This window comes from Oncorhynchus mykiss, chromosome 12 (assembly GCF_013265735.2).
Source record: "Oncorhynchus mykiss isolate Arlee chromosome 12, USDA_OmykA_1.1, whole genome shotgun sequence".
Classification (NCBI taxonomy): domain Eukaryota; kingdom Metazoa; phylum Chordata; class Actinopteri; order Salmoniformes; family Salmonidae; genus Oncorhynchus; species Oncorhynchus mykiss.
The window spans coordinates 81405164-81417488 of NC_048576.1; the positions used below are offsets into that span (position 1 = coordinate 81405164).

A 12325-nucleotide genomic window follows, 5' to 3' on the forward strand; every position below is an offset into this window, starting at 1 on the left:
ATAGGCGGGAGACTCCGGCAGCGCTGTAGAGGAGGAAGGCTCTGACTGCGCTGAACAGGCGGGAGACTCCGGCAGCGCTGTAGAGGAGGAAGGCTCTGACAGCGCTAGATAGGCGGGAGACTCCGGCAGTGCTGTAGAGGAGGAAGGCTCTGGCAGCGCTGAACAGGCGGGAGACTCCGGCAGCGCTGTAGAGGAGGAAGGCTCTGACAGCGCTAGATAGGCGGGAGACTCCGGCAGTGCTGTAGAGGAGGAAGGCTCTGACTGCGCTGAACAGGCGGGAGACTCCGGCAGCGCTGTAGAGGAGGAAGGCTCTGACTGCGCTGAACAGGCGGGAGACTCCGGCAGCGCTGTAGAGGAGGAAGGCTCTGGCAGCGCTAGATAGGCGGGAGACTCCGGCAGCGCTGTAGAGGAGGAAGGCTCTGACTGCGCTGAACAGGCGGGAGACTCCGGCAGTGCTGTAGAGGAGGAAGGCTCTGACTGCGCTGAACAGGCGGGAGACTCCGGCAGCGCTGTAGAGGAGGAAGGCTCTGGCAGCGCTAGATAGGCGGGAGACTCCGGCAGCGCTGTAGAGGAGGAAGGCTCTGACTGCGCTGAACAGGCGGGAGACTCCGACAGCGCTGTAGAGGAGGAAGGCTCTGGCAGCGCTGTAGAGGAGGAAGGCTCTGACTGCGCTGAACAGGCGGGAGACTCCGGCAGCGCTGTAGAGGAGGAAGGCTCTGACTGCGCTGAACAGGCGGGAGACTCCGGCAGCGCTGTAGAGGAGGAAGGCTCTGGCAGCGCTAGATAGGCGGGAGACTCCGGCAGCGCTGGAGAGGAGGAAGGCTCTGGCAGCGCTGGACAGGCTGACTGTAGGCCTGATGCGTGGTGCTGGCACTGGTGGTACTGGGCCGAGAACACGCACAGGAAGCCTGGTGCGGGGAGCTGCCACCGGAGGGCTGATGCGTGGAGGTGGTTCTGGGTAGACCGGACCGTGCAGGCGCACTGGAGCTCTTGAGCACCGAGCCTGCCCAACCTTACCTGGTTGAATGCTCCCGGTCGCCCTGCCAGTGCGGCGAGGTGGAATAGCCCGCACTGGGCTATGCAGGCGAACCGGGGACACCATGCGCAAGGCTGGTGCCATGTAAGCCGGCCCAAGGAGACGCACTGGAGATCAGCTGCGTAGAGCCGGCTTCATGGCACTTGGCTCAATGCTCACTCTAGCCCGGCCGATACGCGGAGCTGGAATGTACCGCACCGGGCTATGCACCCGCACTGGGGACACCGTGCGCTCCACAGCATAGCACGGTGCCTGCCCGGTCTCTCTAGCCCCCCGGTAAGCACAGGAAGTTGGCGTAGGTCTCCTACCTGGCCTCGCCATACTCCCTGTGAGCCCCCCGCCCAATACATTTTGGGGGCTGACTCTCAGGCTTCCTACCGCGCCGCCGTGCTTGTCTCTCCAACTCCATTCTCCGATAACCTTCCGCGCACTGCTCCATCGAATCCCAGGCGGGCTCCGGCACTCTCCCTGGGTCGACCGCCCACCTGTCTATCTCCTCCCAAGTAGTATAGTCCATACTCCTGCTGTCCAAAACGTCCTCCCATGTCCATTCCTCTTTTCGCTGCTGTTGCTGTTGCCCGTTACCACGCCGCTTGGTCCTGTTGTGGTGGGTGATTCTGTAACGGTTCTCTTTAGGTGAAGTAGAGGCGGACCAAAATGCAGCGTGGTTTCTTTGATTCATGTTTAATAACAAAAAGATAAACACGAACACTACAAAACAATAAACGTGGAAAACCAAAAACAGCCCTATCTGGTGCAAACACAGAGACAGGAACAATCACCCACCAACACACAGTGAAACCCAGGCTACCTAAGTATGGTTCTCAATCAGAGACAACTAATGACACCTGCCTCTGATTGAGAACCATACTAGGCCGAAACATAGAAATCCCCCAAAACATAGAAAAACAAACATAGACTGCCCACCCAACTCACGCCCTGACCATACTAAATAAATACAAAACAAAGGAAATACAGGTCAGAACGTGACAATTTTAGAATAAGGCTGTAAAGTAACATAATGTGAAAAAAGTCAAGGGGTCTGAATACTTTCCGAATGCACAGTATACACTCACTCTCTCTTTTTCACACTCACAATGTGTGTGCAGCGAGGCAACAGGAAGGTCTCTATAGATTCTTTGTCCAGATCTCACACTTAGTATGTAAACACACATACAACACACACTCATGCACACAGAAACACACACACAGGCAGCCACATATGCAGCAAGTGCAGGCGCAAACACGGACGCACGAATGTACACACACACAGACACACCCCCCCTCCCCGTGTGTACCTGTGGTAGGGCGATAGACAGCTGTCTTGAGAGGGAGTCCTTCTCATGGCCCAGGTCTCGGAGTCGAAGCTGGGCTGTCCCCAGACTGTCCTGGGTCTCCCTTAGGCTGTCCAGCAGCCTCTCCCTCTCCGTCAGCATGTTCACCATCAGAGATTCCAGATTCCCGGTGCTGCCCCCCTCGTCACCTCCGCCCCGGGGCTCCCCTCTGCCCCCGTACCCACCCCCCATACCGCCTCCCATTCCCCCGCCACTCCCTCCCGGAGAGGAAGGCCCTCCCCCACTCCCGCCACGCCCATCCTCAGAGATGGTGGGCATCACCTCGCACATCATCTTGAGGCCGGAGAGTGTGTGGGGTGTTAGCTGAAAGTTGGTGGGTGTCGGTGGAGAGTGTGGGATTGTTCTGGGAAAATTTGCTTCAAGGAGCCCACAGAATATTTTTTCAAGTGTGTATGCTTGTATGAGGTAAGGTGTGACGGGCACTCTATTATCTTTTGTCTCTCTCTATTTCTCTCTGCCTAGCTTTGGCCCTTGGTCTCTCTCTTATGTTTGTGTGCTTGTCCTTTTCTCCTGTCACTATGTGAGAGAGGTTGGTTGACAGGCAAGCAGAATGGTGGCACTCTGTTACCCTTCTCTCTCCTCTGTACCTCACCTCTCTATGAATAAGACGTCACAGTCATCACTAACAAGCCTGTGTTTGGTTGGTTAACGGCTTGTTACTCTGTACCTTGCTACTTCCTCATCTCTACTTCCTGGCTTCACCGAATTAGCTCCTTTGGATGTATTGCTACAATAGGAATATCTCTGCTGTGTCTAGCAAACACCTGATTGGCTCTCTGCTTGTGGTGATAACAACTGATTGGTTGTCTCAGTGAGTCTGGCTGAGTGACAGGGCCCATGTAATTGTGAGATACCTTTGGGGTACGGTGTGTGTCTTTGGGTGGGGTGCAGTTAGGTTTCCAAAGGCAAGGTCTAGAGTGGTAGGACGAGATAGGAGGAGTCCATGGGGGTGAAAGAGTTTAGGGAAGGGGCAAGAGGGAGGGCAGGTGTAGTGGAGGGTCTTGGACACCCCAGGGTGGTCTTCAGACAGATGAGAGAAGCTGCTGGAAAATAGAGAACAAGATGATCGTAAACAGGGGACACTAATAGAGAAACAGGGTAAAGGAAGAGAGAAACAGGGTAAAGGAAGAGGGAAACAGGGTAAAGGAAGAGAGAAACAGGGTAAAGGAAGAGAGAAACAGGGTAAAGGAAGAGAGAAACAGTGTAAAGGAAGAGAGAAACAGGGGAAAGGAAGAGATAAACAGGGTAAAGGAAGAGAGAAACAGGGTAAAGGAAGAGAGAAACAGGGGAAAGGAAGAGAGAAACAGGGGAAAAGAAGAGAGAAACATGGTAAAGGAAGAGAGAAACAGGGTAAAGGAAGAGAGAAACAGGGGAAAGGAAGAGAGAAACAGGGTAAAGGAAGAGAGAAACAGGGGAAAGGAAGAGAGAAACAGGGTAAAGGAAGAGAGAAATAGGGTAAAGGAAGAGAGAAACAGGGGAAAGGAAGAGAGAAACAGGGGAACGGAAGAGAGAAACAGGGTAAAGGAAGAGAGAAACAGGGGAAAGGAAGAGAGAAACAGGGTAAAGGAAGAGAGAAACAGGGGAAAGGAAGAGAGAAACAGGGTAAAGGAAGAGAGAAATAGGGTAAAGGAAGAGAGAAACAGGGTAAAGGAAGAGAGAAACAGGGGAAAGGAAGAGAGAAACAGGGTAAAGGAAGAGAGAAACAGGGGAAAGGAAGAGAGAAACAGGGGAAAGGAAGAGAGAAATTAGTGTTTTTCCATTAAACTCTCAAGGCTCTCAATCAACTTATATAATTGTAATTGACAAGTTGAAAGAGCCACATCCTTGGATCTAATAATTAGAGGTTGACCGATTAATCGGAATGGCCGATTAATTAGGGCCGATTTCAAGTTTTCATAACAATCGAAAATCTGTATTTTTTTTACACCTTTATTTAATCTTTATTTAACTAGGCAAGTCAGTTAAGAACACATTTTTATTTTCAATGACGGCCTAGGAACGGTGGGTTAACTGCCTTGTTCAGGGGCAGAACGACAGATTTTTACCTTGTCAGCTCGGGGGATTCAATCTTGCAAACTTACAGTTAACTAGTCCAACGCTCTAACCACCTGCCTCTCATTGCACTCCACGAGGAGACTGCCTGTTATGCGAATGCAGTAAGCCAAGGTAAGTTGCTAGCTAGCATTAAACTTATCTTATAAAACAATCAATCAATCAATCAATCATAATCACTAGTTAACTACACATGGTTGATGATATTACTAGTTTATCTAGCGTGTCCTGCATTGCATATAATCGATGCGGTGCGTATCGTTGCTCCAATGTGTACCTAACCATGAACATCAATGCCTTTCTTAAAATCAATACACAGAAGTATATTTTTTAAACCTGCATATTTAGCTAAAAGAAATCCAGGTTAGCAGGCAATATTAAACTAGGGAAACTGTGTCACTTCTCTTACGTTCATGGCACACAGAGTCAGGGTATATGCAACAGTTTGGGCCAACTAATTTGCCAGAATTTTACATAATTATGACATAACATTGAAGGTTGTGCAATGTAACAGGAATATTTAGACTTATGGATGCCAACGCTTAGATAAAATACGGAACAGTTCCGTATTTCACTGAAAGAATAAACGTCTTGTTTTTGAGATGATAGTTTCCGGATTCGACCATATTAATGACCTACTAATGACCTTTCTGTGTGTTATTATGTTATAATTAAGTAGGCAGTGATGGTAGGCAGCAGCAGGCTCGTAAGCATTCATTCAATCAGCACTTTCGTGCGTTTTGCCAGCAGCTCTTCGTTGTGCGTCAAGCATTGCGCTGTTTATGACTTCAAGCCTATCAACTCCCGCGGTTAGGCTGGTGTAACCGATGTGAAATGGCTAGCTAGTTAGCTGGGTGCGCGCTAATAGCGTTTCAAACATCACACGCTCTGAGACTTGGAATGGTTGTTCCCTTTGCTCTGCATGGGTAACACTGCTTCGAGGGTGGCTGTTGTCGTTGTGTTCCTGGTTCAAGCCCAGGGAGGAGCGAGGAGCGGGATGGAAGCTATACTGTTACACTGGCAATACTAAAGTGCCTATAAGAACATCCAATAGTCAAAGGTTAATGAAATACAAATGGTATAGAGAGAAATAGTCCTATAATTCCTATAATAACTACAACCTAAAACTTCTTACCTGGGAATATTGAAGACTCATGTTATAAGGAACCACCAGCTTTCATATGTTCTCATGTTCTGAGCAAGGAACTGAAACGTTAGCTTTTTTACATGGCACATATTGCACTTTTACTTTCTTCTCCAACACTTTGTTTTTGCATTATTTAAACCAAATTGAGCATGTTTCATTATTTATTTGAGGCTTAATTGATTTTATTGATGTATTATATTAAGTTAAAATAAGTGTTCATTCAGTATTGTTGTAATTGTCATTATTACAAATACATTTTAAAAATTGGCCGATTAATCGGTATCTGCTTTTTTTGGTCCTCCAATAATCGGTATCAGCATTGAAAAATCATAATCGGTCGACCTCTACTAATAATGCAACAGGTTTTAGAGAACAGTTTGTTAGTAACCAACATCATAAAGACAATCCAGGTCGGAAGAGGAGGAAGTGGAGAACCCCTTTTCTGAGATGTGGGTGGACCAGGTGAGATGATTGGGTGGCCAGCACAGACACAAAACCAGATGATAATGACTAAATCAAATTTGTCATAGCCAGTTGGATGCAGCTGTTTACAGAGCAGACCAGACAATTAAGACACCTACAGTAGCCTATGTATTGCACAATGAAAGCATTTGACTTGATGAAGAAAAAAAAGCTTCCACACTCATGTCTAATCAACCTCCACACGCATGTCTAATCAACCTCTCTCTCATCTCTCTCTCACACACACACTTCACACATTCATTGGACATCAAACACACACACACCTATCTCTGTTCCACCACAACGACTTATCAGTAGAATACATAGTTGGAGCCTATTGCATTACTTCTGTCCAGCATCCACGGCAACCTACTCCGTTGCACACGTCTGTCTGAAGCTATGTATCCATCGGTCTCTGCTCTTATCCATACAGCCGATTAGTCATAATGCTAATCATGGATGCGCGTCTACACGGAAATGAGAGTCATGGAGGGTTACGCTGTAGCCTTAGCCTGGCCATCTCGTTCAGTAGGGGGATCATGGGTAAAATAAACGAGCCGGATGTATCCCTTAATAGTCTACAGAGATAGACAGACAGACATGTATTTATGCGGGCAGTCTCATAACCTATTTGAATTTAAATTGTCATCATTGTAATTATGGACTATGTGTAGTCTGTAGAAGGGAATATATCTCTGTCTCATAATAACCTCTGTCTCACACTGTCATGTATGATACAATCTGAAAATATATTTAGCGAGAAAGGTCTATGTTAGGCCTAATAAACTAAAACCACAGTCACAACAGAAAAGAGACGTGAATAAAATAAAACAGAAGATGTAATGTAGCCTATAGACTCTTCCCGTCCGATTTCCTTCCAATGGCCTCTATGCAAATAATTCTGCAAACGAAATAAAGGCCATACGCACAAATGAAAGATTATGCATTATTCTATACTTAAATGCCCCAATTATATTGTAGGCAATGAAGCATCCCGTTACACCCAATGTTAGGCGTTACACCCCACCGCCTCGCCCCCTCTCCATCCTCGAAAACAGCTGGCAGATCATGCACAGCTCCATCTCACAACATTAATTACATGCCAGATACCAATGTTGTATTCATAATCTTATCTCACCCTTGTCATCGTCGAAAGCAAAAAAATACATGATTCCCATTTACCCCATCCGGGCATCTCGCGGTTAAAAGTCGTATCGCCGTGAAAACCCAGTTTCCAAGCAAGCAACCCCCTCCCCTCTCCCTTCTCACACATGTAAACGATGGCACTGGGCGCGAGCGACGTGACACCTCACCATAGACAGCCCCCTCCCCTCTCCCTTCTCACACATGTAAACGATGGCACTGGGCGCGAGCGACGTGACACCTCACCATAGACAACCCCCGTCGTTCTCTCTCTCGTTTTTTATCTCTCTCCTCATTCTCTCCATCCATCCCTCCCTTCCTCTCTCGGATAAAAAGGTGCTGGGTCTTAAAGAAACAAACTCGCAGCTCTCACGCGCCCGCTCACGCACGTGGGGCTATACAATTAATTGATCATGCATGGGAGCGCGCGCACACACACTCATGAGGGCACAGTCGTGGCACAGTCGTGATTTCATTTTACATTGACAAACATTAAAATTACACTCACATTCAATGTTAGACCCAATATGTATGGAAATCAGAGAAGGACTAATAACTTCTACAGCCTCATATTGTAGGCTACAGTGAAACATTCTCCCCCTCTGGTGTCTAGAATGAGAACTGCGTCATTCACAGCTCAAAACTCACCTATTGCTCATACTGGCTTTTTGACCGTGACCCCCCATAATAAACTATGTATATCACAAATATTCATTTTTGTCACCATTTTTGTCACCATTTAATGTTTTGTTGTGCAGAGTTTGGTCGTTAAATGGTTAGGCCTAAATATGGTTTATGATAACATAATGTGTTATTTTCAGATCTTTCTAAATTCAACTGTGTATATCATGGATTTTGAACGTATTTCTACAGAAATGCAAATCGTCTATACATGTCAAAACCAAATTACCCGCTAGTCATCTCCACCTCTGTATTCTTCTCATGGTCGGACGCACAGACAGATGTGCAGTTGACACCAATCACCACAGGGCATCGGTTACACTTCAACCAACCGAAGGCAAGAGAAGGCGTTTCCTGGAACTGGCAGAACCAATAGAAAAAAATTAAATTGGTTTCAGCTCAATTGGTTGGGGCGGTAAGAAGGGTCCCGGAAGGGATGACGTAATTTTCTCTTAGAGGATGATGTCATTGTAATGCACAGAGAGAGCATTCAAATAGGCAATAATATTTCCTTTAGTAGAATGAATGTGTCAATAGTCTGAGTAAGTCTGCGGGTCCCCACTTCAGATAAGTACAGATGTGATGTCAAGAACAATAATTGTCAGACAGAAAAGTGTGTCCATTGCATAGTTTATCATATAAAACATGCACACCCCTCTCTCTCCCTCTCTCCTTCCCAGGTCAGACTAAGGTCAGGGTCAGACCAGAGGTAGCAGCAGTCTGACCTCATAGAGAGCCAAACAGATTATCAGTCCCTGTCTCCCATGATGCCCTTTCTCTTCTTTCCTTAAGATACATTCGTAATCCAACACTCTTTGGCCAAAGGACTTATTGAAAAGATACTTGATCTGCCCATTTTCAACATTTAAATCCCTCGTCCAACTCATGCCAAATCACAAATACTGTTATTATTCCAGAGACTTGCTCTCTGAGATTCCACAGTGTGCAGATAGTGACAATGGATAGGACACACATGACATAACAGGTTTCAGCAACTCTCTGTCCTATACCTTGCTGTTGCATGGAGAGGACTGGCTGACACTGATGCCTCCTCTCAGAAGACACCAGACCAGATGAGAAGTTCACCCACACACTGTGAATTGGAAAATGTATGTGCTTTTTAAACTACCTTTATCTGAAAAAGGTCTATTAGTGAAAGCTCAGCACAATGTCTAACAGCCCATCTGCAGGATTAAAGTGAAGAACTGGACAGAATTACATTGTATTGATCTGTAGGCATATTGGCTTGGTAAACAGACCAAATGTATGGGTGTTTTTCTACAAAGCTCTCAATAGGAGAGTGAGGCTAATGACAGAAAGAACTCTGTGTCCATATCTTTCCACATTTGTGCTGTTTCTGCACTGACTCAATGTCTCCCTCTGCAGGTAAATATGGATACTGCACCATGGCCTAATAACAAATAAAATAAAATAAAAAAAACATGCACCAAATACAACAGGTGTAGACTTTACAGTGAAATGCTTACTTACAAGCCCTTAACCAACAATGCAGTTTTAAGAAAATACCTAAAAAAAAGAAAACGATAAGAATAACAAATAATTGAAGAGCCACAGTAAATAACAGTAGCTAGGCTATATACAAGGGGGTACCGGTACAGAGTCAATGTGTGGGGAACCAGTGTCGAGATAATTGAGGTAATATGTACATTTAGGTAGAGTTATTAAAGTGACTATGCATAAATAATAACAGAGAGTAGCAGCAGCGTATAAGAGGGGGGGGGGGGGGGGGTGCAAATAGTCTGGGTAGCCATTTGATTAGATGTTCAGGAGTCTTATGGCTTGGAGGTAGAAGCTGTTTAGAAGCCTCTTGGACCTAGTACCGGTGCCCTGGTACCACTTGTCGTGCGGTAGCAGAGAGAACAGTCTATGACTAGGGTGGCTGGAGTCTTTGACAATTTTTAGGGCCTTCCTGACATCACTTGGTATAGAGGTCCTGGATGGCAAGAAGCTTGGCTTCGGTGATGTACTGGTCTGTACGCACTACCCTCTGTAGTGCCTTGCGGTCGGAGGCCGAGCAGTTGCCATACCAGGCAGTGATGCAACCCGTCAGGATGCTCTCGATGGTGTAGCTGTAAAACCTTTTGAAGATCTCGCAAGGCTGCAGGCCCAGACGGCATCCCCAGCCGCGCCCTCAGAGCATGCGCAGACCAGCTGGCCGGTGTGTTTACGGACATATTCAATCAATCCCTATACCAGTCTGCTGTTCCCACATGCTTCAAGAGGGCCACCATTGTTCCTGTTCCCAAGAAAGCTAAGGTAACTGAGCTAAACGACTACCGCCCCGTAGCACTCACTTCCGTCATCATGAAGTGCTTTGAGAGACTAGTCAAGGACCATATCACCTCCACCCTACCTGACACCCTAGACCCACTCCAATTTGCTTACCGCCCAAATAAGTCCACAGACGATGCAATCTCAACCACACTGCACACTGCCCTAACCCATCTGGACAAGAGGAATACCTATGTGAGAATGCTGTTCATCGACTACAGCTCGGCATTCAACACCATAGTACCCTCCAAGCTCGTCATCAAGCTCGAAACCCTGGGTCTCGACCCCGCCCTGTGCAACTGGGTACTGGACTTCCTGACGGGCCGCCCCCAGGGGGTGAGGGTAGGCAACAACATCTCCTCCCCGCTGATCCTCAACACTGGGGCCCCACAAGGGTGCGTTCTGAGCCCTCTCCTGTACTCCCTGTTCACCCACGACTGCGTGGCCACGCACGCCTCCAACTCAATCATCAAGTTTGCGGACGACACAACAGTGGTAGGCTTGATTACCAACAATGACGAGAGGCCCTCGGAGTGTGGTGTCAGGAAAATAACCTCACACTCAACGTCAACAAAACTAAGGAGATGATTGTGGACTTCAGGAAACAGCAGAGGGAACACCCCCCTATCCACATCGATGGAACAGTAGTGGAGAGGGTAGCAAGTTTTAAGTTCCTCGGCATACACATCACAGACAAACTGAATTGGTCCACTCACACAGACAGCATTGTGAAGAAGGCGCAGCAGCGCCTCTTCAACCTCAGGAGGCTGAAGAAATTCGGCTTGTCACCAAAAGCACTCACAAACTTCTACAGATGCACAATCGAGAGCATCCTGGCGGACTGTATCACCGCCTGGTACGGCAACTGCTCCGCCCTCAACCGTAAGGCTCTCCAGAGGGTAGTGAGGTCTGCACAACGCATCACCGGGGGCAAACTACCTGCCCTCCAGGACACCTACACCACCCGATGTCACAGGAAGGCCATAAAGATCATCAAGGACATCAACCACCCGAGCCACTGCCTGTTCACCCCGCTATCATCCAGAAGGCGAGGTCAGTACAGGTGCATCAAAGCTGGGACCGAGAGACTGAAAAACAGCTTCTATCTCAAGGCCATCAGACTGTTAAACAGCCACCACTAACATTGAGTGGCTGCTGCCAACACACTGACTCAACTCCAGCCACTTTAATAATGGGAATTGATGGGAAATGATGTAAATATATCACTAGCCACTTTAAACAATGCTACCTTATATAATGTTACTTACCCTACATTATTAATCTCATATGCATACGTATATACTGTACTCTATACCATCGACTGTATCCTTATGTAATACATGTATCACTAGCCACTTTAACTATGCCACTTTGTTTACATACTCATCTCATATGTATATACTGTACTCAATACCATCTACTGTATCTTGCCTATGCTGCTCTGTACCATCACTCATTCATATATCCTTATGTACATATTCTTTATCCCCTTACACTATGTACAAGACAGTAGTTTTGGAATTGTTAGTTAGATTACTTGTTGGTTATTACTGCATTGTCGGAACTAGAAGCACAAGCATTTCGCTACACTCGCATTAACATCTGCTAACCATGTGTATGTGACAAATAAAATTTGATTTGATTTGATGAGATCTGAGGACCCATGCCAAATCTTTTCAGTCTCCTGAGGGGGAATAGGTTTTGTCGTGCCCTCTTCACGGCTGTCTTGGTGTGCTTGGACCATGTTAGTTTGTTGGTGATGTGGACGCCAAGGAACTTGAAGCTCTCAATCTGCTCCACGACAGCCCCGTCGATGAGAATGGGGGGCGTGCTCGGTCCTCCTTTTCCTGTAGTCCACAATCATCTCCTTTGTCTTGATCACATCGAGGGAGAGGTTGTTGTCCTGGCACCACAGTCAGGTCTCTGACCTCCTCCCTATAGGCTGTCTCATCGTTGTCTGTTACCAGGCCTACCATTGTGGTTTCATCAGCAAACTTAATGATGGTGTTGGAGTCGTGCCTGGCCGTGCAGTCATGAGTGAACAGGGAGTACAGGAGGGGACTGAGCACAGACCCCTGAGGGGCCCCAGTGTTGAGGATCAGTGTGGCGGATGTATTGTTACCTACCCTCACCACCTGGGTTCGGCCCGTCAGGAAG

At 47.2% G+C, this 12325-nt stretch overlaps 1 protein-coding gene across 3 annotated transcripts in view; it reads right to left on the bottom strand.

Moving 5' to 3' along the window:
* Positions 1 to 7450, bottom strand: part of LOC110538992 (liprin-alpha-3) — a 58499-nt gene extending 51049 nt beyond the window's left edge. For 2 of the 3 annotated variants that reach the window (XM_036938683.1, XM_036938680.1), the window contains exons 1-2: positions 7191 to 7450; positions 2335 to 3434 (exon numbers count right to left, since the gene is read on the bottom strand). In XM_036938683.1, coding sequence (XP_036794578.1) covers positions 2335 to 2664 — 330 coding nt within the window. In that variant the 5' untranslated portion in view covers positions 2665 to 3434; positions 7191 to 7450. The remainder of the gene's footprint in view (positions 1 to 2334; positions 3435 to 7190) is intronic. The other variant, XM_036938682.1, reaches the window with a different exon arrangement.
* Positions 7451 to 12325: the final 4875 nt, after the last annotated feature.